General features: G+C 36.1%; 2 protein-coding genes across 2 annotated transcripts in view; both read right to left on the bottom strand.

Annotated features, from left to right (window-relative positions):
* LOC144442969 (maltase-glucoamylase-like) overlaps positions 1-2,957 on the bottom strand; it is a 32,828-nt gene extending 29,871 nt beyond the window's left edge. The window contains 5 exon segments of the mRNA XM_078132342.1: positions 1-12; positions 559-655; positions 1,700-1,868; positions 2,347-2,492; positions 2,875-2,957. The exon segment at positions 1-12 is cut by the window's left edge and continues 101 nt beyond it. Coding sequence (XP_077988468.1) covers positions 1-12; positions 559-655; positions 1,700-1,868; positions 2,347-2,450 — 382 coding nt within the window. The 5' untranslated portion in view covers positions 2,451-2,492; positions 2,875-2,957.
* A 17,818-nt stretch (positions 2,958-20,775) lies between these two features.
* Positions 20,776-21,939, bottom strand: LOC144442967 (somatostatin receptor type 2-like). The gene has a single exon (XM_078132341.1). It carries the CDS (start codon positions 21,937-21,939, stop codon positions 20,776-20,778), a length of 1,164 nt encoding a protein of 387 aa, XP_077988467.1.
* Positions 21,940-26,821: the final 4,882 nt, after the last annotated feature.

Raw genomic sequence — 26,821 nt, 5'->3', positions numbered from 1 at the left:
GCAAAGTAAAGTCTGTCGAAGAAAACGTGGTTCATTACCACCCTTATCGTAAAATAGTTGGTTATGGTGGGATTTTGGTAAATAACAGTTTTAGTTTGATATAAACTTGTTGTATTAGAATTTTATACTGTTTACCAATGCAAAACTGAAGAGGTTTGGACCATTATTTCATGTGTTTGTGGAAAATGTCTGACGGCGTAGAAACCTCCATGGTTCAATTCATGTAGTGGAATACATTTAGAATACAAATGGTGACCAGAAAAATACATGTGACTCAATTTTTAAAAGATTTAGAAATTATCATCTATGTAAATACAACGATTTGAAATAACACTTAAAAAAATTACAAACATCTATCTCCAACCAATAGGAACATTTAGTTTGAGTCCATCCACAATTTTCAGACAGCAATCTCTGACCTCTGACCTCTGACCTCTGACCCCCATGTTGTCCTTCAATACTTAAAATATGTCTTCAGTCAATAAATGACAAGTTTCAAACCCCTGAGTACAAAAGTTAGATTATAATATCAGAGCCCCGGTCTGAGATTATACATACCCATTGCGTTGCTGTTCAACAAGAGAACGCCGTGGGATTTTGAATCTTGTTCCAGGCAAGTATAGAAGGGATGGACCCCATAAAGGTTGGCATCACCCTAGAGTAGAAAAATGTCAACTGTCATCTTAGCAACAGTTCTCCGTATCCATTACAACATATATGATGTAACACTTGCTTTTAAGATTGGTTGAAAATACAACCACTCTCACATAACCATTACTATTCGATGACTGGTTGGAATATATTCATTGATCAAACATCTGAATTTCTCACATGACATTTACAACTTAACAGTTTGAAGTCTAGCCGAGTGATCGCTATCTGTTTTACATTGTATTATCAATCTGAAATTGTAAAATCTATAAAAAAAAGTTTTGATATTAAAAAAAATAAAAGCATAGTTGAATATCGATTGATACATTTCATCGTGTTTAAACTGTTCATGGTGGCGTAAGAAATTGTCATGGTTACGTGATGAGAAGGGTTGATATTTGATCAACGAATTCTACGGCCGGGCTATTCATTGAGTTGTAATGTTCTGTGAGAATGGTTGTATTGAAACAATCACCTAGTGGTCTTAGCATGGGATGATTGTTTGCATTCGTACAGTAGCAAACCAATAACCACAGAAATTTATTAAACTCATAAACAAAGATTTATTGCAGCTGCTGAGTTCGCAATTCAGTGTCTAAATATAAGCTTATAATCAATAATATTGATAAGAAATGAATTATTTTGTTTTCACGAATCGCCGACGCTCTTTTAGATCAACTGCCGTGCATAAACAATTGTAAGAGAATATACAAAAGGCCCAGTTCGGATAGGATAAAACAACATAAAATAGTTTTCTGGCTGAGCTTTATAAAACGTTGGTCACGAACAAAGAATGATCTCATACAATCTTTATGGTTGCACTGATGAGATAACGCTAATGTAAGAAAATGGAATTGAAAACCTGGCGTTTAAAGAAATAAAAATCAATACAAAAACAAACAAACAAACAAACAAACAAACAGACAAACAAACAAGTACACAGACAAACAAACAAAACAAACAAATGGAGGACTGGAAAGGACACTATTGAAAACTAGAAAGATCATTGAAACCCTGATAAAAATGTAAAAAATGAAATTCAGCTTACGTTAGGTCCTTGATCTCTCGCAAATGAACCCCACGTCTTATAATTCATATCATGGCGAAAACTTGGATGTTCATGTTCGCCAAGACCATAAAAGTTGGACGACGGCAACATAGTTGATATTTGTAAAAACTGGTCGGCAAATACAAAGGCACCGACTGAAGTGTCCCAGCTATATAGGTGAATTAGAATGAAAATAATAGTTTAGTACTGTTTACTTTATTTAAACTCGAATAACTGCATGATGCATGAAATGGTTTTGGAAAATCGTCAAGAAGACGTACGTAGTCAGGATTGATTTGAAATAGGATGCAAGTATAATGTATTATATATGTATATCTTTTATTTGATTATAAACTTTGTAGAAAATGTTTACTTTTAAATTCCAAAAAACAAAACTTCAAGATAGAGGACAAGGAAACAAGTGCGATGGTGCGTGATATCTATATGAAATAAATATTGTCCTATACAGCATTTCATCAGACTTGTGTTTTTTGGGGGAAGTGAGAAATTATAGTGCAAAGGTTAATTACAGGTAATATATATATATATATATATATATATATATATATATATATATATATATATATATATATATATATATATATATATATATATATATATATATATATATACCAGTACAGACTTACATTACAGTATTTGTGTCCTTACGTATGACTTTCAGTGAAAAGGGTTCTTCCGTAAATTCCACGTCATACATAGGATCCGTTGCCATGGTATCAGGCTCTGGCATCTCTACTGGTACTTCAAACCTTGTGTTCGTTGCATCGTAAAACTAAAAGTAAACAACGGAAAGGTGTATGAGTGTTTTTTTAGTAGTAATTCTACTGAAAATAAATGACGTCACTCAACAAATAACTAAATACGCTATTGTTATTATGATTACTGGAAATAAGTGGTGACACTGCTTAAATATTCTGGCACTTTGGGCATATCTTGCATGTGCTCACACTCACCAACAAGAACAAAATAAAAGACAGACCAAAATTACTAGCCCGCCATTTTGTTTTTGGATTGTTGCATTTCGATCGCGAGTTAACCTTTATGTGGTATAAAGTAAAACATATTTGCCGGATGAAAGCCCTTAGTTTGATTTCAAATAAAAAATTGCAACGTTGTTAAATCTTAAGAAACGTCAAAGTATTAATGACAATTACACGTACGTTCGTTCCAAAGTAACAAGTTCAGTATTTTATCAATATTGTGTTATTCAAAAATTTTCATATCACGTCATATCATACATATCACATCACATCACATCACATCACATCACATCACACCACACCACATCACATCACATCACATCATATCATATGTCATATCATATCATATCATATCATATCATATCATATCATATCATATCATATCATATATATCATAGCTTATCATATCATATCATATCATATCATATCATATCATATCATATCATATCATATCATATCATATATCATAGCTTATCATATCATATCATATCATATCAATCATATCATATCATATCATATCATATCATATCATATCAATCATATCATATCATATCATATCATATCATATCATATATATCATAGCTTATCATATCATATCATATCATATTATATCATATCATATCATATCATATCATATCATATACCACACCACACCACACACACCACACCACATCACATCACAGCACATCATGTTCGGTTTATGTGGACGGAAAGGGCGGGGCTTTACAATAATTTTTTTCCTTTGGTCATCAATTGTTGAAGGACTTTGACACTCGCATTTCTGAGAATAACTTTCCATCATCAAGGAAAACCCATTCCTTATCATACCAAGAAAATGACAGACAGACAGGATGTTAACATTTTTCAATACAGTGACGCGACATCCAAGACGACCTCTCGGATCTCAACTATCACAAAATGCACGTATACTCTATATGTTTTTGTCGAACAGTATATATCAAAGGAAACAAACAATTGTAAAATACCCCAATAAACAATAGTCGGTAATTGGCCGATTTGGCAGAGTACAAAGAAATATCTAATCTACGATGCATTTCTTTGTTTATGGTTCGTCAATCATGATAATCTTTGCTGATAAATAAGGCATATTTTGAAGGGTCATAATACATCAACGTGTAATCTAGACATGTTTACATTTTTACGCTGCATTCCAACATACACAGCACAGTATAATTAATAGGACTGTAAATACCACACTTTGTTGAAAATAGACCTCCTTGTCTAAATGACCACCTCTTCGAGTCTCAAAAATGTCTTTACGAAATATATAAGTTCGTTGTACTTGCACTGGCCTACTGCCAAACATGTACAAGTTACTACTGAATATTCCTTTATTCCTTTATTAGATAATGTACAAATATGTGCCTGTTGATCGACTCCTACAAGTATCACTATTCTTTACTCAATTTCATTTCATTATAATAGATATGTGTGTATTTATCATTTAAAAACAACAACAGCAATCCTTCGGTGTTATTGGTAGAGGTTTGTTTGAGATATCATATATCGAAACGTGACAACGATCACGTGTCCGTTTTGTTCGTTGCCTTTTTTGTGTGAAATCACTTCTCAACACAACTCAATCGTACAAGTTGAAGCTCTGTTGTTTCGTCTAAGAGTAAGCTTTGTGTGTCAACTTTAAAAGCTATTTCACAAATCTTATGTCACACCCATACTCATACATTCATACTGAGGATTCACTAGTTATATTTCATATCACACAGGTGCTCCCCCCAACCCCACCCAGCGAACCCTCTACCAATATGTGACGCGTATAGTAGCTAACGACCAATTGCACCAACGCACCAATCATTCCATCTGGAGGACAATTGCAAACAATTATATTGAACCAGCCATCAACACGGTCAAACTATCACGGAGCACACCAAACAAATATACAGTACCAATGTGAAAATGATTAATGAAGGTTCTACCGACCTTAAAATGTAACCGATGGTTTTCTTGGTATTCAATATCCAATGTAACAGATTCAATATCTCCACCATACATAGAAGGTTGGTTTGGCCTCATCTTCAGCGTAACTCGATCACCCCAGCTAAATTCTTCTTTCTGTCCTACCATGCTATATATACCATAGTTTTCTGGATAATAACAGTGAGGGACTCCTCCGCTGACGTCCTCACCAAACCAAGCACATCCACGGCGTTGACATTCCTCTTCGTTTGCATTGTCACCGCCCTCGGGTATGCAGTCAAATCGAAGTTGCTCGGGTGGTGGTGGTGGTGGTGGTTGTGTCAACTCAGGTGAGGGTGTTGGTTTTGGGCCTCCGTCATTGTAATCTGGGTGAGCAAAGTAAGTTATAGGAACCACAATGGCGATAACTACACACGCAGTTACTAAACATGCTAAAATTACGACTTTGCGGTTGGACATAGGCATTTTGAAACGACTGTGGTGTTGTGAAAGGAAGAGAAATGGCAATCTGAGTAAGCTGCCAAGCGATATAGAACTGCACGATTTCAGACGTGACACACGCCTCGTGAAGTCGGTGTCAAGAGTTTAGCCTCTTAAGACGACAATTTAAACGAATTTTATGGCTAGCTATGTGGACTTTGACCATCGAAAATTTAATGTCATATTTCATAGAGATTTTGATAGTACCATTGAAACAATGTCATGTTTTTTCTATTATTTTAATCGAAATAACTGTTATTGAAATAATACAAAACGCAGACATATATATAACTCATGTCGTCTTTTCAAAATAAACAGAACACGATATCATGATCCTTTGACTGGGCACTGTCTTGACCGGAGTTTCACACTTCTCTGGAACTAAATACTCACGCCACAAATATAGCGCCATCTAAGTCGATATGACGTTATGATTTAACGTGCATTGCGTCTAGATTCTTATTCTGACCGCATGATGGCGCTAAACAAACCAAAGCAAAACTTATTGCAAGCCAACATTAATGAATAAAAAAAAAACGAACTAGAAATCAGATAGAAACGGGGCTCCTGTAATTGCCATACTGCTATTCAACCTGAGGCGAAAATGAATTGAGTATTTCCGACAAAATGGTGTCGGGAATTGGGGTGGGTGGGGGTGGGGGTGGGGTTGGGGGTCGAGCAAATAAAGGTATTCATCCGACAAACGAGTTAAGATTTATCAACACCACATTGTTCATGTCATGGATGGATGTGGTGGCCTTTTCACTAAGGGGCAAGATCAATATTTCAATGTAGGATAAAAAACTAAATTCTTTTACTTTGGAGTGGGGGTGGGGGTGGGGGGGGGGTGGGGGTTGAACCATTTTAGTTCTCATCCTACAAAAACGATTTTACTTTATTGGATTTGTTATGTACCCCTAAATACAAAATACTTCTAAAAATGTCATATTGAGAAATGGATGAATTTTCATCATAGTAAATGCATGGCACTAAAATACAGTAAATTGACAATATTAAAAAAGAGCTATTTTTTCCTCACTACATGGACTGGCTTTGTATTCATAGCAGCACTACATAGTACTACACAGTATGTATGTATGTATGTATGTATGTATGTATGTATGTATGTATGTATGTATGTATGTATGTATGTATGTATGTATGTATGTATGTATGTATGTATGTATGTATGTGTGTATGTGTATGTGCGTGATAAAGTGTGCTTGTATGTCTGTACATGTGTGCGTTTATGTCTCGATGGTCTATCACGGGGGGGGGGCAGGTTACGCTTGAATGGTGGCAGTCGACAATGATTTTATCACGTACGGTATACTCCTCTTGAACCGCTCACTTATTTGTATCTACCATGACCGTCGACCTCATACACAGCTATCTGCTCTTGGTGATGACGTGCGTAATGACAGTTTTGTTTTTTCAAATTTCCATCTGCAATAAGTCAATATGGGATACTTGATAAAAGTAATGTTGAATCTAAGGCTTCCGGCCTGTTTGCCTAGCTACGCTTATCAGTTGGTTTTAATAATAAATGACAATTAATTGTCTGAAGCCACCTGTCTGTCTCTATATCATGGAATGCTATGAGGCTTGAAGTACATACAAAACAGACTTGTTAAATTCGCATACGCATTTTGGAGATATTTAAGTCCCGACTAGATTTCTGAGATGTTTAAATCTCAATTAACTCAAATTGCTTAATCATGTTATACCGTTTCTAATGGTATGCCAATTGTATACCATTCCTTTGGGATTTTTTTTGGATCTATCTATTTTGAGAGTTCCTGGTCTATGGTGCATAACGCAGCCTCATTTACTCTCTATTTCATGGTTTGTCTGAACGTTGGTCTTCTAGTCTGTGTTAGGATGGAGAAGAATTTAAGTGTCACTATTACAACTCTGTTTGTCTGTCTGTCTGTCTGTCTGTCTGCCTGCCTGTCTGTCTGTCTGTCTGTCTGTCTGTCTGTCTGTCTGTCTGTCTGTCTGTCTGTCTGTCTGTCTGTCTGTCTGCTGAAACAGTATATTACTATCTCAATCTTTTTCCCTCTGTCACATATCAGTTTCATCCGAGGCTGTCACGCCACTTTCTTTTTTCCAATGTTCCCTCTCCTCTGGCTCTCTCTCACCGCCTTTACCGTTCGCTATTACTCCTCTGTCTGTCTGTCAGTCTGTGTGTGTGTGTGTGTGTGTGTGTGTGTGTGTGTCTGTCTGTCTGTCTGTTTGTTGTCTGTCTGTCTGTCTGTCTGTCTGTCTGTCTGTCTGTCTGTCTGTCTGTCTGTCTGTCTGTCTGTCTGTCTGTCTGTCTGTCTGTCTGTCTTTATCTTTCTTATATCTTAAGTTTCGGAAAACTGATAAATGTGAGACAATCTTCAAAACCTTCACTTCTTCTGACAGTTTACATGTATTAGATATTGCCATCATCAACATCCTCACATTTACTCGTGATATTTCTAAACCTGTGAACAGAACAATGTGATTCCCAAGACGTTCGTTTGAAAACTAAGATACAAACGTAGCTTCATATAAGTCGTGAATACCTGGAATTCAATGTAACCAAAAGTTTATATTCGAATCACAACACGACAAGATTAATAACTCGTCACTAGAAGGAATCCGAACGTTAACGTGAGCTGTAACGTTGGATAGTCTTGACCTTTGGTAGCTGCTCAATAAACAAGCACTGAAGTGTTACTGTCATTGAAATCTGCATTTCTTTAAAAACATATCAAAACTCCTGATGTGTATTTCATCACTATGGAGAGTGCTACTGTACTACAAGTACTCCCACAGAACCATTATAATCATCAAATGACGATGTTGGCTATTTCGTAGATCGAAAAAAAAGAAAAAAAGAAAGAAAAAAAGACACGCATCACCATGTCTAACGTAACTTGAACGTAACCAATCTACTGAGAGTTTATAAGTTCAGTTAGGCCTAAAAAAATGTTTGGTTACGGTTACCCGACCCCATCTAATTTTTCACTGCCGATTCTAAATTTTTTTTTACGTATTCGAGATAAAAATAATAAAATCACGAAAATTGTGAAGTCTCGCGAGAACCAGTGGATGCGGAAACTGACATCAACCTAAAAAGAAATTTAAAGGTTAAACTGTTCTTCCAATCTGTAATGGCTGTATTCTGATGAGAAGAAACCAATAACACAGAGACCATATGGAAAACAACGGAAAACATAAATACTTGAACTAGACACTCACACATGAAAAAAAATACAAATAAATAAACCTACCCCAAAAATTCTAAAATTGAATGTAAAATTTAATCTTAGTACCAAACTTAAATGCTGTACAGTAATTGTAAAACATTTAACTTTGTAATACAGTCAACATGGTATTCTTGATTTCAATTTGATTGGCATATTAGAAACTCCCTCGTTTGATCGATAAACTGTATACGGGTCGAACTCTCCATCGAATTGCAAAACGTTTGTGTCAGAAAGGCTGTCTGACAGAAAATGTACAATGCAGTATGGTTAATGGTAAAAATGGGAAAGTATTCCCATTAGATCTATCTATGAAAGCATCGGGGAAAGCATAAACACTGAAATTACTAGATGTAAGTACATGAAATTACAGTTTGTGCGTTTCGTCGTTTTAACTAAACATGGGGGTCAGGTGTAAGGATTTGATCGATTTAGTTCCCAGGTGTGCATTAAAACGTGTCACTTTCACCACTTACCGACGAAGAAGGTGACGAGATGTCAAGCTGGGTGTGAATAATTTAAAAAAAAAATCAATGTCGACAAAAACTCCACCACATTCGTCAACTCCATTTCAAATTTCAATTAACAGATGCAAATGTCTTCTTTGTTTTGGCAAAATTAAAAATAACTATAATATTTTGAGAGGGTCTTGAAATTCTCTTCAGCGAGTAAATCAGATTGTGTTAGTGTGATCAATTCATTGAGTCGACTTCAGCTAAATCGTATTGGACCAGCAGCTAAAGTAATTTCAAGTTAATTTGGAAATCAGACCAAATCTCCTCTCTCAGCTTGACAAGATTATCTTTAAAATGACTAACTTCCGCCATACAAATATTCAGTAAACCTGTTGAGTTGCCTGTAACAGTTTTCTAAATTTATTTCAAGAATTTCGAGTGTGCAGTTGGCGCCAAAATGACTAGTTGTAAATTTGAGACTGTCATCTACTTGTTACATGGACTTCTACGTCTTAATTGTAGATCGTATCTGAGCTGATAACACGGTTTTTTTCTAAATAAGTCAATTAAGACATTAAAACAAGAGTGTATGCTGATTTGAAAAAAAGACACCACGACCTTGAGCATCATATACGCGCTGATACATTATGTACGTGACAGTAAAACACTCTACGAATTAAGTCCGACTGGTGTATATATAATGGTTGCGGCGATAAATAGTCTGGCTCTTCAGAGCAGAAACAATTTGATAAATTGAACAAATTTACAGGTGTAGTGGTTCTAGTAGGATCTATTTGAAAAGAGTCTGACATTTTCAAGATCTACATCTACATCATATTGCATAGTTGTGACGCACGGACCACTCGCACCACGAAATGTAATGTAAATACACCGTTGATATTCAGGAGAAAACTTTCACAGTACAATTGAAAACAAGAATGATGTGTTTAAAACAGAACAGATTCTCAATACCTACGTCACACTGTTGTGACGCATCTAGAAGTTACAGCACGAAATTGAATATAAACACACTGTTGGTATGCGAGTGAAAGGCGATAGGATTCTGCTTAAATTTTCATTCGTGAAGAACTTTCATGGAATAAAAAGCTTCTTATAGTCGATCAAGGCCAGCTAAATGTACGAAGTGTGCGAGTGTCTGGTCTTCATTATACACAGAGTGTAATATTAGAAATGGCGTTAGCGGAATCCCTTTTCACCTACTCCCACATCTACACGATACTGTTGTGACGTATCTAGCAGTCACATCACGAAATGGAATGTAAATACACTGTTGATATTCAGAAGGAAGCTCGCACACAGCTCTCATGAAAATAATTATTAATTCTTTAAAACAAGGTGGAATAGGGGTTCTGTGAACGCAGCAAAACATGTTATTTACATCCCTGATATATTTTCCAAATAGACAATAAAAATTAGTATATTTAAAAACATATTGGACTCTGTCGAGGATAGTAAGTATATTCATTTCGCCAGAGAGTATGTACATTAATAAATAAATGCATTGGAAAAAATTCAGTAACTAGGGAAGAAATACAATACTAGAAATGTATCCGTAGACAGACAAGAAGATAAGGTATGATTGAATAGCATTCTGGGTAAAATATTACTGGCGAGCCTACCAAAAATATTTCTTCAGATGTACTAGTATAGTGGACTAGAACGACAGCATATAGGTTTGGATTTGATGACCTATAACACCCCAAACAAACAAACAAACAAACAAACAAACAAACAAACACCAACCAACAACCCAAACAAAATAAGAGCAGAATGTGGTTTGCAATGCCGTCAAAATCTCCATGACAAAATAATTGTGGAAATGGACACACAAGTAATTGACTACAGGAAATGAAATACATTGAAACTGACATAGATGTAGAGACAGTATCTATATATCCTATATACTGTACATATCTGATAGCAATTGTATACAGTATATATCTGAGCAATTGTATACAGTATATATCTGATAGCTATTATACACAGTATATATCTGATATCTATTATATACAGTATATATCTGATAGCTATTATATACAGTATACATCTGATAGCAAGTACATACAGTATGTATCTTATAGCTATTATATACATGTACAGTGTATATCTGATAGCCATTATTCACTGCATGTAGAGTTGCCTTCGTGTACTGAAAAGACAAACATAATTATTGGCTTAATGTACAGGTGTAATAATCGTTAGCCTCCATTCAAGCTTGTCGACTACAGAATACTAACACTACTGATATGTAGACTTACGAAGGAAACACGTGATGATTCACTGTTGTATGAAACATTACCTCAATTAGTATAGTTTATCCTTCTGTCTACAAACCATAGAAGCGTGAAATCTTGTCGGAAACGGTTTGATTCGTACACTCTGCACGTGGTGCATTACCACTAAAACATCGTCAACTGGATCGTGCTAACAATTTAACATCCATAATCCAATTTCTTGGATGGAAAATCTGAAGCAAGTCACGCTGGCTTTGTGCGTTTGTTCACAGGGTTTTATTTCGACATGATGTAATGAATGAGAAATTACCTTCGAGGCCGTGTAAGGCACACCTTTAGACTCTGCCATTATAACACTCATTTTAAGACGCCTTTTATCGGCTTCCAAGTCGGACACACGTTTACTGCTACCTTATTTTACCGTTAAATTGAAACTGATTACGTATCCTCATCCTTCTTACATCATTACGCTCATCCAATTACGTTTTATCTCACCACGACACTCTCTTTAATGTTCGACCAGGTACAGCTCATACAACTTTTCTCACGTGGCCATTTTACATTTCGCTGTATACTTCGATCATACAATCATTGATTGACTAAAAGGCCAAGGTTTCAATCCCAGGTTCTCTCATCAATGTTATCTTATCAGTGGCAGTGGAGCCCTAATGACTACATAGGATCATCTTATTGTGTTGAACCAACTTTTTTCCAAACAGCTGTGCCAGTCAACCGTTTGTCATACCTAAATTTTAAGCCTTATCCAAACAGGTCCTTTGAAGCTGTGCTAGCAGCTACCAATAATTATACATTGTCCATAAGCAGTACATAAACAGGTTGAAATCGCTGTTGAGGTCGCTGTTTTTTTGGGTGCGGACCTAAAAATAAATTTGTTTTGACCTATCATGTATATAGCTTCAAAAAATATGTTTACCCACAGGTGATGCAATACTGTTCAGGGTGTACGATATTACGAGTAAGTTACTGTACTTAGAACAAAATAGTTTTAAAAAAATGTGGTGAGTATTGTATGAATAAAATCACGGTATTGGTTCTATTCTAGTGACTGGTATACAGTACTTCCACCGTGACTAATTAGCTTTTGAGAAAAAAAGTAAACGTGAGGTAAAATTGCCCAAATCAAAGTAATCTCTGTACTACTTCTAAGCTATTTCTATCCAGTGTACGTGAAACGTTTAAGTTCAAAATATATCATAAACGGTCGTTTTTCACTCAACTTGTTTCAATGTGTCACAATTTCCACTGAGAAACTGAGAAATCAAATGTAATTATTGCAGCGTAAGAATTCTTTGATTTATTTGCAATAACGAGGAGCATGTGTCTAGAATACATCGACGTAGGAGTATTTAGGTGATTACACATAATACGAAAGGTCAAAGTTTGTCTAATGTAAGCAACTTTGTGTACGAGTTTGAACAGATTGACCTGTTAAAATGAGCATATGGATGAATCAATACACGATGTACATCAGTTGGGAGGATGATCCCGACTCGACAAACCGGCTGTTTTTATTGATTGACTAATTGATCGATCGATCGATTGATTGATTGAATTATTGAAATAGTACTCTACTACAGCTCAAACAAATTGTAATTATTATTACTGATGGCGGTTGTAATAATAATAATGGTGGTGGTGGTGGTGGTGGTGGTGGTGGTGGTGATGAACATGGTGGTGGTGATAGTGGTGGTGATGGTGACAGTGACAGTCGTGACAATATTGATGATGGCGACGACGACGATGACGATGATGATGATGACGACAATGGTAATGGTAACAGGGATACTGAGCGATGGCGGACGATTTAAGTTTGCGTCATACACATAACTCTTGATGTGGTGATGATAAAACCCAGTCTTATGGTTCATTGCTTAATCAATGGTAATGCTCATTAATGGGCCACGTAATGGTTGATTAACAGTTTATGAACGTCGGGGAAGTCTTCCGTGTGCATATGAAACCATTGTAGGTCCTTCCATTACTTGCCCTATGACCGTAATCTAGAGTTTGTCTTATTATAACGATCATAGACTTTAAAATTAACCGCGGCTACATACTGAGTTCCGTTTCACAAGAATCAACACTCGTTGTACAGTAGTTTTCATTTTAACCACCGTGGAGCGAGCAAAAGTGTTGTTTTAAATCACGGTATTGGTTCTATTCTAGTGACTGGTATACAGTACTTCCACCGTGACTAATTAGCTTTTGAGAAAAAAAGTAAACGTGAGGTAAAATTGCCCAAATCAAAGTAATCTCTGTACTACTTCTAAGCTATTTCTATCCAGTGTACGTGAAACGTTTAAGTTCAAAATATATCATAAACGGTCGTTTTTCACTCAACTTGTTTCAATGTGTCACAATTTCCACTGAGAAACTGAGAAATCAAATGTAATTATTGCAGCGTAAGAATTCTTTGATTTATTTGCAATAACGAGGAGCATGTGTCTAGAATACATCGACGTAGGAGTATTTAGGTGATTACACATAATACGAAAGGTCAAAGTTTGTCTAATGTAAGCAACTTTGTGTACGAGTTTGAACAGATTGACCTGTTAAAATGAGCATATGGATGAATCAATACACGATGTACATCAGTTGGGAGGATGATCCCGACTCGACAAACCGGCTGTTTTTATTGATTGACTAATTGATCGATCGATCGATTGATTGATTGAATTATTGAAATAGTACTCTACTACAGCTCAAACAAATTGTAATTATTGTTACTGATGGCGGTTGTAATAATAATAATGGTGGTGGTGGTGGTGGTGGTGGTGGTGGTGGTGATGAACATGGTGGTGGGGATAGTGGTGGTGATGGTGACAGTGACAGTCGTGACAATATTGATGATGGCGACGACGACGATGACGATGATGATGATGACGACAATGGTAATGGTAACAGGGATACTGAGCGATGGCGGACGATTTAAGTTTGCGTCATACACATAACTCTTGATGTGGTGATGATAAAACCCAGTCTTATGGTTCATTGCTTAATCAATGGTAATGCTCATTAATGGGCCACGTAATGGTTGATTAACAGTTTATGAACGTCGGGGAAGTCTTCCGTGTGCATATGAAACCATTGTAGGTTCTTCCATTACTTGCCCTATGACCGTAATCTAGAGTTTGTCTTATTATAACGATCATAGACTTTAAAATTAACCGCGGCTACATACTGAGTTCCGTTTCACAAGAATCAACACTCGTTGTACAGTAGTTTTCATTTTAACCACCGTGGAGAGAGCAAAATCTTTGTTTTAATAATCAACTGATACAAATTAGGGCATTTAAAACTTTATCTTGCAATTTTATTGTCAACTTCATAGAAGCGCTTTGCCCATTGCAGATGTGTCAGATCATTCTTAATCGCAAAAGATTTCAAAACTTGGAACAAATAATATCAACCGCAATTTGGAACTAATCCGATCATATCCACTCTTAATGAGCTGAGGACTGAGTTCATATTTGATTCTATAGCTGTAATGAGATTACTTATGATTCAATTAACAAAAACGTGGATTTATTTATTCAATTCATTCACTAGATGCCTATCTAAACTTTGGATGTGTTTACCATTTCAATTTGTTTAACTTTCAAGTCAACAAGCTTAACTGTGTGTCTTGGAGTCGCCAATAAAGTGATAAGACCTCAAGTGTCATGAAAAAATATTATTTAAGGTCACATTACCAGGTATGACAAGCGCTACCATCCTATCTACTCATTATTATAAGTTGATCATGAGATTTTATCATTTTCAGGTTTATCATTTAAGTTCTTAAATATACATGATGATCTAGTAATCCACCACGTTTTATGGTTATTAGGTCTAAAAAATTGTTTGGTTCCGGTTACCCGACCCCATCCAATTTTTAACTGCCGTCCCTAAACTTTTTTAACGAATTTGAGAAAAAAATAATAAATCGCGAAAATTGTAAAGTCTCGCAAGAAATAATGGATGCGGAAACTCACATCAACTTAAAAGACAATATAAAACTGTTCTTCCAATCTGTGATGTATGGCTGTACATCTGATGAGAAGAAACCAATGACACAGAGACCATATGGAAAACAACAGAAAACATAACTACCTGAATTAGAAACTCACATATGAAAAACAATATATATATAAATAAAATAAAAAATCTACCTATCCTACCTATTCTAAAATTGAGCGTAATCGGAACCACGCAATCGTTTTTGTTAGGCGTTAGATCTTTCCGTAAAATAATCTATACTTGACGCAATAACTAATGCAATTCGCAATCCACCATACTACTGTGGTATTCCAGTAAACATGCAACCCACCGAACTTCTGTATTTTCCATTCCAACAAACATCAATCAAGGATTGAAAATTGACAAGTGGAAAAATATTCAAAGCCAGGGATGTGTCTCTGTCTTTGATATCAGCTTTATGTCCTAATTGGTTTTGAACGGTCACAACCGTATGTAGTTGCTAACGGGTGACAACTTTTCTGAGTTTCGCAGCAGGTCAGGTCAAACGCAGAAGAGAGGTTAATGTGTAAAAAAATGGGCTGGGTAACATCTCATCCTGTATTAAGCCTGAAATAATGTCTACTGCCATGCATGCATGCCATGGAATTTAAAAGTACGTACATGCCAGATACAGAAGTGACAGGCTTTAACCTAGATGTGCATCAGACAAAGTCAGTAAAACGCCTAGTGTCAGGTGTGGACAGCTTTTGGCAACCACAGTTTGCTACAGATACAACCATTCTCATTTGGCAATTGCCAGTCGATGAGTCATCGCCCGTAAAATGCAGTGATCAGACTGCGAAGTTTCTGATCGTACTACACGTGCTAAAAAGTGAAAACCCCTTCTACTTTAGTATTAGAGCTGCACTAGTTGTAACTGGAACGTTTAAAAAAAAAATTTGTTAGGTACAATAACTTACTCGTAATATCGTACACTCTAAATAGTATTGCATCACCTGTAGATAAAGGTATTTTTTGTAGCTGAACACAAAACAAAACAAAACAAAATCAAATCAAATTGATTTTTGGGTCCACACTCAAAAAATCAGCGCCTTCAACGGCAATCAATATTTCAACCTGTTTCTGGATAATATCAACCACTGATGCACAACGTTTAATTATTGTATTTTAACAATTTTCAGCGAATATGTTGTGGTTGTCAAAGAGTACTCACTCTATCCATGGACCAAACTTTTATGGAACTCACTACTACCAAGTACAAATTTTAAATCACTGATAAATCTTGAAAGTTAACAAGAGAGAATTTTAATTGCGCTGCATGACGAACTGTACGTGTGTGGCCACATCTGGCGTTTTGTATAGTAATTTAGACAAGACAAGAGTGATAGCAGTGAAGACAGTGACAGTAGAGACAGTAGTTGTAGTTTAGACATAGTGGCAGAAGAGTTTGGTTCACAAGAAGAGAGTGACAGTAGAGACAGTAGTTGTGATTTAGACATAGTGGAAGAAGAGTTTGGTTCACAAGAAGAGAGTGACAGTAGAGACAGTAGTTGTGATTTAGACATAGTAGAAGAAGAGTTTGGTTTAGAAGAAGACAGTGAGAATGACATATATTTGTATATAAGATCAGAACGAAAGGTAATAGCATGGAAAACAAGAAAGGACAAATATTAATCAGAAGATACATCTTCTTAGGAGACTTAGAAGGAACCATAATTATTGTATTTACAATTATATAACCATCTGGTGAGTGCTAATGAAACTTGGGAGGGGTACTTCAGGTGTTTCTGAATGCAGTCTTAGACGAGAAAGATTCCTGGTTATATGTACATGAGAGACGCTAGACACAACTTATGTCAGTATTCAAAGTTCTAGAGTTGACGCATTCATCGCATCGTAATGGTGATGTGAGATTGGTTGTAATCAGCCTAAGATGTCAAAGGAAATCCCCAATTTACTCTGACGGATGTTTCTCCAGATACAATAAAACCGTCAGTGTTTATCGTTTGTTGTATATCTGTAACAAGAGATCTGGAAAGTGAAACTCGATTACAACGATTGTTGTATATCAGGTATATATATAGACATATATAAATGTCACATGTATTTTTTGTATATATATATATATAGTTTTGGTAGTTCTGGAACTCTTTCTTGGTTGTAACTCGGAGTTTCACGCATCGTGCGATCATCAGACAACTCATCAGTTGTCTGATGATCGCACGATGCGTGAAACTCCGATGCGTGAAACTCCGAGTTACAACCAAGAAAGAGTTCCAGAACTACCAAAACTATATATATATATATATATATATATATATATATATATATATATATATATATATATATATATATATATATATATTATAAACGAGATATTCAATCATAAATTCATCAGAAACATGGCTGTTTTCTACATTCTACTATATGCTTGGTATATTTGTTGATAAGGTGGTAAACATATTCGTGTAAACTATCGGATTCGCCCATGACCTCCAGACAGCAACAAAGACCAGCTGTCACATGACGTGGTATCTATGGTGTGTACAGTATATTATTTAGAGTATTATTTAGAGTATGACTTATCGGCCATCAGAAAATCAGGGTTGTTTGGTTGTCCTTTGCGGTGAACTTGTACATGCTGATTGTCAAGGGCTGTTGTTGAAATTTGTGCCGATATATGTATGTGCCAGTGGGTAACGACTGTATTATGTCATTCATTGTAGAAGGCGCTTTGAAAATGGGTACCGTCGTTATCATAATTAAAGGTCAATATGGCGGCCAAAGTTGTGCTACGACCGAATTTGAGGTCCGCAGACAGAAGATGGTGTTCCTGCTATAAACAGTGTGTGTTGTGAGTAACAGTTGTGATTGGTATGGAAGGACGAACAATCAGAGTACATGTAAATGACAAGAGATTGATATATAAAAAGATAAAACTCTTGAACTAATCTTAAACTTACCTTATGTAAAATTCTCCAACAAATATATAACTAAACAGATGAATTAATGAACAGTAGATGAAAATAATTAGTGCAAGATTCATTTTAAATGAAAAAAAACGTGATAGCTTACCAAATTGATTTCAATCTATATTAATTTTAATTCATGTAAAGAATAAGTGGATTATATTACAGTGCTGTGTCGTTGATTCTCTGTTGAATATTTTATTCTTCTTTTACACCGGTGCAAACAAATCTTAATGTGTCAAATTTTCATTTTCACAAATCTCATTCGTCATTTTTCTCTGGACATACACGTTACTACTATCTGGAAACCCTTTGTAATCTCTCTCTCTCTCTCTCTCTCTCTCTCTCTCTCTCTCTCTCTCTCTCTCTCTCTCTCTCTCTCTCTCTCTCTCTCTCTCTCCCCCCTCTCTCTCTCCCTCTCTCTCTATCTCTCTCTTTCTCTCTCTCTCACACAATAAACATTTATTTTAATAGTCTAGCAAATATATCATCCAGCGAATAACCTGTCAGAAAAGCAGTTGATATATATATATATATATATATATTGATAATTCAGTCGTTTATATACTTTAAAAATATTACGTCAAAGGAAAGGTTAATCGGATGCGGTAAGAATTAAGAAACACCGCGGCTCCCTTTAAATATTAACGTCTCCCATTTGATAGGAAACGACTTTCTAGTTGTGGCGGCGTTGTAGTACAATAGGTAGACCGGCAAGACACGTACTAGTACATTCTATGTGAAAAGTGCCTACTGCATATACAGATTTGACGACGCCACATTTATCGAACACGTCTACAAATCCCTATCTAATCCCATAAGAAGCACATTTATATATTTTATCTGATAAAATCTCCAAGTACGTGAAATAAAGTTGAGGAATGACACACGGAATACTTGATTACATTAATAAAAAGCCACTTGCAAAGACATAGAAAGGTCAAGAGGGGATTTAATTGAAAATGGATTTCCAATGGCAAATTGCTTATCAAGTCTTCGGCTGTACACTACGTTGCTCACACTGATGGGCTCTATACAGATACGACCATGCTATGCGTTTGACTATTAACTGCTCACGATTCAACGAGTTTTTTCTTTGAGTAATAGCATCCATCAGTTTGCTCACTCTCTGTGTGTGTTTGTTGAATGCTTGTTAATGAGTAGAGTTTTTTTTTCCTTGTGAAAATTGTCTGCCTACGGCATCTCCCATGACAAATGATGGGACACTCGACCTCCAGAGCACCAATAGCTAAGTGGGTGGGAATGAAGCTCATAGAAATAATAAAATGAATTGAACTTCGTTCTCACTCACTCAGATACTTTAGCAGGTGCATACCGGTTCATGGTCACAAGTTTATTCCGAGCACAATCAGCTTGCATTTTTTTCTGACGGGTATTAAAAGCTTTAGGTTTTTAAACACAATGGAGACTGAGCAAAAGGGTGGATTTACATTCATAAACCGCGACAATTTTGAGTCGACATTTGAACCGACAAACACCTATCGGGCACTTAATAGGAATCACTACAACTGTACCGGCGACACAATAAAATAACTTGGACCACAAAAATCGAACTAACTTGCAGAATTACAAAATAACTACATGTACACTGCGCTATCCATATCAGAGAATAACCCATCAATCTCAAGTTTTACACGTCTGTCTTTAATGCTTTAGTCAACCGTCCATACCGAAAACACAGGATTGATGACCACTCAATTATGCATATATGGATCTGATGATGTAGATTTTAAAGTGGTCAGAATATAAGGCCTTCCCTTCATTATAACATCTACTCCATACACAAGATGAATTATTTGTAATGACACATTCAGACGGGAATATTAATGGATTATTCAAATTTTTGGTTCTATTTCCACATTTTTCTACGGATTACTCTAGTATCGCAGTAAAGGCGACGTCAAACATACGTTGGTAGACGATTGACAGGTAAGAATAATTGGTTGGAGCGCAAACGATATAATGGGAATAAAATCAATCAATCCCAGAGGACGAGATCGTCGACGATATATTATCTTTCGGTTACATTCCACGCCACAAGGTGCACTCCCTGTACCTACACATCGCCGTACGAGGAAATACAATGACAACAAAATGAGAATTCTTGTTTCATTAACTATTCAAATCTATTTACCTTAGAGGATCTAGGAAATACAGATAGGAAAAGAGATTACAGTTAATTGTAACGGAGTGTCACTCCTAATAACATCTCCGCTAAGCTTCTTTGAGCAATCTACTCCATTTCCTGTTTGAATAAACTCTAAGAAAAAACCGCAGGCTTTGTTGCTACGTTACCAACTCTTCATGAAATGAACAAAGACGAAATACATATGGGAGCAATTTGGAAACTCCGAATCCTATAATTAAAGTATGATTGAAGTTACTTACAGTTCTAATTAGATAGTTACATTACTTTCTCGTGAAAAGAAATAAACGAAAGTCTGTGACACATGTTCTGTACAACTGGCTCTATTCCCCTTTCGCGGATCAGTAAGATTATAATGGTGGGTCTATAATAGTAGAGCTGATTGTGACTTAGTCTTCTGATAACATCATTAAGGTTCAATGATTCTCATTTGCCGATAATTGCTGATTGTCTGCTGTAAGTATACTGGGAGATTTCCCATTTGCCGAGATTTTCGAGCGGACTAATTAGGTAATATACTGATCCAAATCTGACTGAAATTGCTAAAACAAGTTCTCTATATGACCGCCTACGAATTTAGATGACGGAAACAAGTTCGCCAATGACCTCACGGGAATTGTTCTGAATGACGACACAAGACGTGTACGTGGTTTCGTATCCGCCGTGAGCCGTGTCATCACGGTAGCGTTGATATCTTCTTTTACGTCGCTGCTTTATACGGCGTTTTTCTGCATTCTCACCACACCCGTGTCTTATTGTTGAATGGCGATCAGAAGTCCTGAACGAACTTTTTCTGCTTCCCGATCTTCGTCTTATTTGAGCGAGGTTCCGTCTGAAATTTCCACCGGGGTACGTGTATATGAGGGGGTTGAGTGCACTGTTAGCATATCCCAGACATGTTGTGATGATGAAAAATATCTTCAACTGGTCACTATAATAATTAAATACTTTATACAGTAATCGTAGAGTATAAAAGGGAAGCCAACACACGACAAATGCCGCCACTGCTAACGACACCATAATAAAGACTCTTTTTGATGCCGATGATGATTTTCGATTATTTTCAGATCTTGGACCAGAGGTTCTTACGTGACTTAGGATGAAGATGTAGCAGCCGGATATGATGAGAACAGGTAGGAGAAACCCGATGAGGAAAGTGTAAATTATGAACCAGGCACCGTAACTGTGCATGTTTTCGGGCCAAATGATATCACACGCAAGGATATCACTCCCTTCCTCCAATGGTATAGTTGTAGCATAGATCCAAACCGGGAGGGTTGCAATTGCCGACAATAACCACATTAAGCAATTGATGATCTTTGCCGCTTTAACCGTGCGGTATTTCATCGAGCGTATGCCATGAACAATAGCCATGTAACGATCTATACTCATCGCAGTTAGTATAAATATTCCGGTGAACATGTTCATACTATCTATGCCCATCACGATTTTGCAAAGCACCTCACCGAAGATCCAGTGTCGAACATGTGATGAGTAGGTCAGAAAGGGAAGACTGCACAGAAAGAGCAGATCTGCCAGAGCTAAGTTGAAGATATAAACGTTAGGTACAGTTCGCAGGCCGGAATATTGCAAGAGTATAAATATAACGAAACCATTACCTAAAATACCAGTTATACAGACGATGGATGACATCAATGGTAGAAAGACGTTAGATAGCCATTCCGGTACATCATCATTGTAGGTGTCATTGTTGTCAGAAGTATTAAACATCATCATCATCCTGTCACCGGTTAAGATGTTTGCATCGAAGTGATAAACTTGATAGAGTGTAACGGGTGTTGCAGTGATGGTCAGTAAAACCCATAGCCCGGAGTGAGCTCGGAAATGTTTTCTTCATCAAACCGAATGATAATGAACACGCCCATTGGATCAAAGATAAGCTTTCGTCTAACTATCACTGGTCTGACGTAACGATCGGGTCAAGAGGAGAGACCACTAATAGATAAGAACGTCATGTCATGAACATCAGTGCGATGGTGCTTCCTATACCGATATGTCATACCATGACAATTCATCGCACATGCGCATTTCAACTGCGGACTCATATTTTTGGGGGGTTCTTTTAGAAACACGTTCACGACGTGATGAAATGAAGAGCGTACGAGTGATATGGACAATTATGGACTTATCACCGCTAAAATTTGATAATAATTTTTCTTTTTGAAATGGACTACAATAAAAGCATCAGTGAAAACCCAAAACTTAAGTAAATCATTGCAAATTAGTCGATAAATGGGAAAAAACAACGTGTTCAACCTCTTTGTTGTATCACATAGTACAGCTTTAGGTAAATCGTTGTGGTTTTGCGATATAAATTAATCGTGGTTTGTTTTGACGCTATGCAGGGAATACAAATCCTAGTAGAATATAAAACTCGTCGGATAAGAAGCATTCTGGCGAAGTGATTTAGTATTTTTGGATTCGTTGTCGCATCTTCGTACATTCTATCTGCAATATGTATTACTCGTGGAGACCATGACCTTGCACTATCATTAGATCTCACGTCAACAACTTATTAGCCTCGATAACCACAGTTTTTTATCGATTGAAATTGATTAAAGTCGAAGTCTTTCCGGACGATCGAACCTTCGCTTATCGTGTAGTGATAACTCTCTAAATATGAAACGACAATAACTGAATTTCAGCAGGACACTCTTACTAGTCTATACATTCATGTAATCTATGTTTTGTGTGAGTAAGAAAGAAAAAAAAACACCTGTAAATACAATAACTTAAACACAACTATAAAAATGTCATCTGGTTCATATACTTTAAAAAATATATACTGAAACCGTTTGTAGCTTTTTACAGTTATTGATATTCCTAACAACTTCACACAAATGAAAGTTACGTCATCGTCGTAAAGCACAGCCTCTTTTACGGCACCGTCCAAAAATGAATTGTATGAACTAAATTTCTGGCAATGCAATTCACATGTGTTTGTGTATTCCTCGGATAATAGAAAGAATTCATTTCCGTTTTCGCAAAACTTGAACAAATTGGTGGATTTGGGGAACGTTTGGATGATCAGTATGTTCATATAACTTCCTCATTCTGTCGTCTTTCATACAACATTCAAATATAACGCCAGTGATGTATAAACCCATTGGAAGTATATTAAATACAATCTCTTGCATTCAGTTTGTTCACTCAGTTATGCATTTAATGAAATTTATGGCAACTGTCCTTTATACACGATTAGTTATGCTGGAGTGAACACTCTTTGAAATCAATGCAATGGCAAAAAAACCTTTTCTAAAGTCGACAAATGAAATGTTAAGGCAACGTGTAATTGTAGCAATACAATGTACGAACTTTTGAAGTGTAACAATTTATCTCGCGAACAATACCTTACTTTAATAAAATATTGTTTTTACTTTGTCAAAAAGTTGGCATGGTGATAAGTTAGTTATAAACTGTATCTCCGCCCTAGCGCCATCCGTATTAAGAGCAGAGAGTGTTTGTTTTATTTTTAGCTATCGAGGCCCCGGTATACTCCTGCAACTCAGCTCTTCATACTAAACCATTACTGAGAATTCGGTGAGTCATTCTACAGTTCTGAGTTTGTTAGTTAATCGTCATAGCGATTTCTCAACACGACCACTGTAGCTTTGTTGCTCAAACATGAGAAGTTGTCATACCCATAACCATTTCTAACACGACCACTGTAGCTTAAATGTTTTAGACCAAGCGCTATGGTCTAGATGAATAATTGCAATTTAAAAAAAAAAAATCAAAATTGAAGCTTGTTACTACGAACTCCTCAACGAGGTGCAGATGACTAAGTTGTAATGTGTGAGAAATTATGAAGTTCAATCATGATCAATTATTCGTATGGTCATATATAGACTGGTACAATGGTGATTTTGATTGATTGATTGATTGATTGATTGATTGATTGATTGATTGAATGAATGATTTGTGGTGTTTTTTTATATCAATTATCGATTTGTGAATAAAAAGGAATCTTATGTGACTGTCGCACGAATCTCGTGTACCACCACTTGATTCTATTAAAACGATCTTAAGCAATCACAAGAAATTACTCAGTCACGCGTGAGTTTAGTCTTTTTATCGCAAACCAATAAAGATCACAGATAAATAAATAAAAAAAATAAAAAAAATAAAAATCCTGATGGCTAGGCCATACAATTCCTCGAATTTGTAATGGTCAAATGAGATAAAAGACACCATTTGTTATATTCCCGTTCTGTTCTTGTAGCCTTTTTTGGACGACGAGCCTCGTATATCACTAAAATAGCAAGGCTTCTAAAGATAATACTTTGTGAGAATAACATTTAAGGTTCGAAATTAGAAACATAGTTCAGTGGCTGCTACGATTGCTTGAATAATTCAGAGTGCTAATTAATAGCCGAAGGTAAAAACTTGGGTTATTTTTAAAACCTACATGCGTTCACAAATTACACTGAAAACTCATATTTTAGTGACATCGTTAAAAGACGGATTATGACTGAGCAAAATCCGATTCAACTTAATTTTGTTCTTTAATTACGATTGGAAGCGATAACAGGTACACGACCCCCAAAATATACAGTCGTTTGTCTTTAGCTATTTTCTCCCATTCACGATATATTATTTCATTTAAATGCCTACACCTTAAGTATTGGTGAGGAAAACCACTTTCGTTGACAATCGATCACCAGATTCATTTAAATTGGACACTATCACATTTCACTGGGTCAAAAGGTCAAATGCCTGCCAACTATCTTTTCGTTAAGAAGGCATAGCTCACGGTCGTAGTTTTTGACGACTGACATCTTCATTAAATCGACTCGTTGCCCTCACTCCAGCAAGGCAGACTCTACGTCAGCCCAACAAAATTAAACGCAAATCGAAAAGGGAGCAGAGCAAGGGATGGATCCTTTACCTTTCACGTTTTATTAGAAATTTGATGAAAAAGTCGACATACTTCGAGGCTATTTATCCGTCAATTATTGCTGTGTTTGAGATTCATTTCATGCATTTCACAGTAAGTTCGTATGATCCCTACATTATACGCTAGAGAAGTAACCAATTTTGCTTCAAGCGAACTCTCCAACTAATATAAAATATACTTTAAACGCTTTATAATACCGCCATAGCAAATAAGGAGAAAACAGGTTGTGAGTAAGCCTTATATAAAACACTTAATTGCACAACTTTTCATCTCTCTGTAGCAATCGCTTCTAGTGTGAAGTAAACAACACAATCTCACCCGTGTGAATTGTCGTTGCTCGAACAAATGGGTTTCCTGGTTATCCATCGAATATGCGATCAATAACACAATTAAGAACATGGTCAGCAGTTTGCTTTTAAATTATATATACTGTGAAAAAATCTAAAACACTTAACAATATTGAGGATTGACTTATCGGTATAGGTTTATTGGAAGTGTTTTGTTTTGACACAGACACACGTACACGTACTCACACACACACATATACACACAGAGAAAAAGAAAGAAGCGATGTGCACGTTTCATGCGTTTCTTTTAGCATCACTGTTGAAAATAACTATTACGGTTTAAGTGTCAACGACGTGGTCTAAATATAACAATTTCAGAAAATTATGCTTGTGTCAGAATGAATAATGTTTATAAAGCCGTTAAAAAATTATTTGATATCGGGAGAAAACAACTTAAGATAATCAAGACAATATTGTCTGTAGAAAAATAATTAGCATATAAATTATCAAAAAATATGTGTTGATTTCATTTAATTAGACACTGGATTACAGAAACTGACTAGTTCTTTGTAAATTACAGTAACCCGTATAAATGAATAATGTGAACGTTCATCTTGTAAGTATAAGCTTGTACATTTCACGTTAAAATATGCAAATATGGAACACGGCACGGGATGAAATTGATGGACAGCGTTTAAGTTTTGAAAGTCATTTCAGCCAGTGTTACGATTCCGTCATACACTGATCAATGAATTATGTGTTTGAACCATTAATTGAATTAGGATGATGGCATGGCAACGATTGTTTGAACTCTGATATCAATATTTTGATTTCATTGGCTACATATGGGGTGATTTTTCTGATCTAAATAGAAAAAAAATAGTTCGAGAATAGTTTTCGTTAGCAATTTTATTACATTGTTGTCATTCAAAACCTGTATGTATGAAGAATTTAAAGTAGCTAGATACAACGTTTTGAATTCTGTCCAAAAACTAAAGGTCAACATGATATCACGTTTATGGTATGGCAGGAAACGGCAGAGATTTGTTTTCACAATATTTTATGATGAATGAGAGAAAGTACAGTCATATTTCGACAGAACTAAGGAAAGCCTTGTCTCCTGTTTCATTCACGAATTGTTGAAGATGCAGATAAGTATATGAATATGTATTGAGGATCGTGTAAGCATGTTTCTACTCATACATAAATGTAAAGTGTAGGTCTGTGGTTGTTATATCGAGTATTTGGCATGCCGTGCAAGGAGAAAAATCCCCCATCACAATGCGTTAGATTCAGGACCATCGTGTTATTAAATTGATGTAACATTATGAAGCAAAAAAATATGATAGGTGGAAGTTTCAGCTGAAAGATTTAAAAAAATGTATGTTTAATAAATACCTTTAAAGAATAGAACAAT

Source organism: Glandiceps talaboti, chromosome 12 (assembly GCF_964340395.1).
Source record: "Glandiceps talaboti chromosome 12, keGlaTala1.1, whole genome shotgun sequence".
Classification (NCBI taxonomy): domain Eukaryota; kingdom Metazoa; phylum Hemichordata; class Enteropneusta; family Spengelidae; genus Glandiceps; species Glandiceps talaboti.
This window is presented reverse-complemented; position numbering and strand designations above follow the sequence as displayed.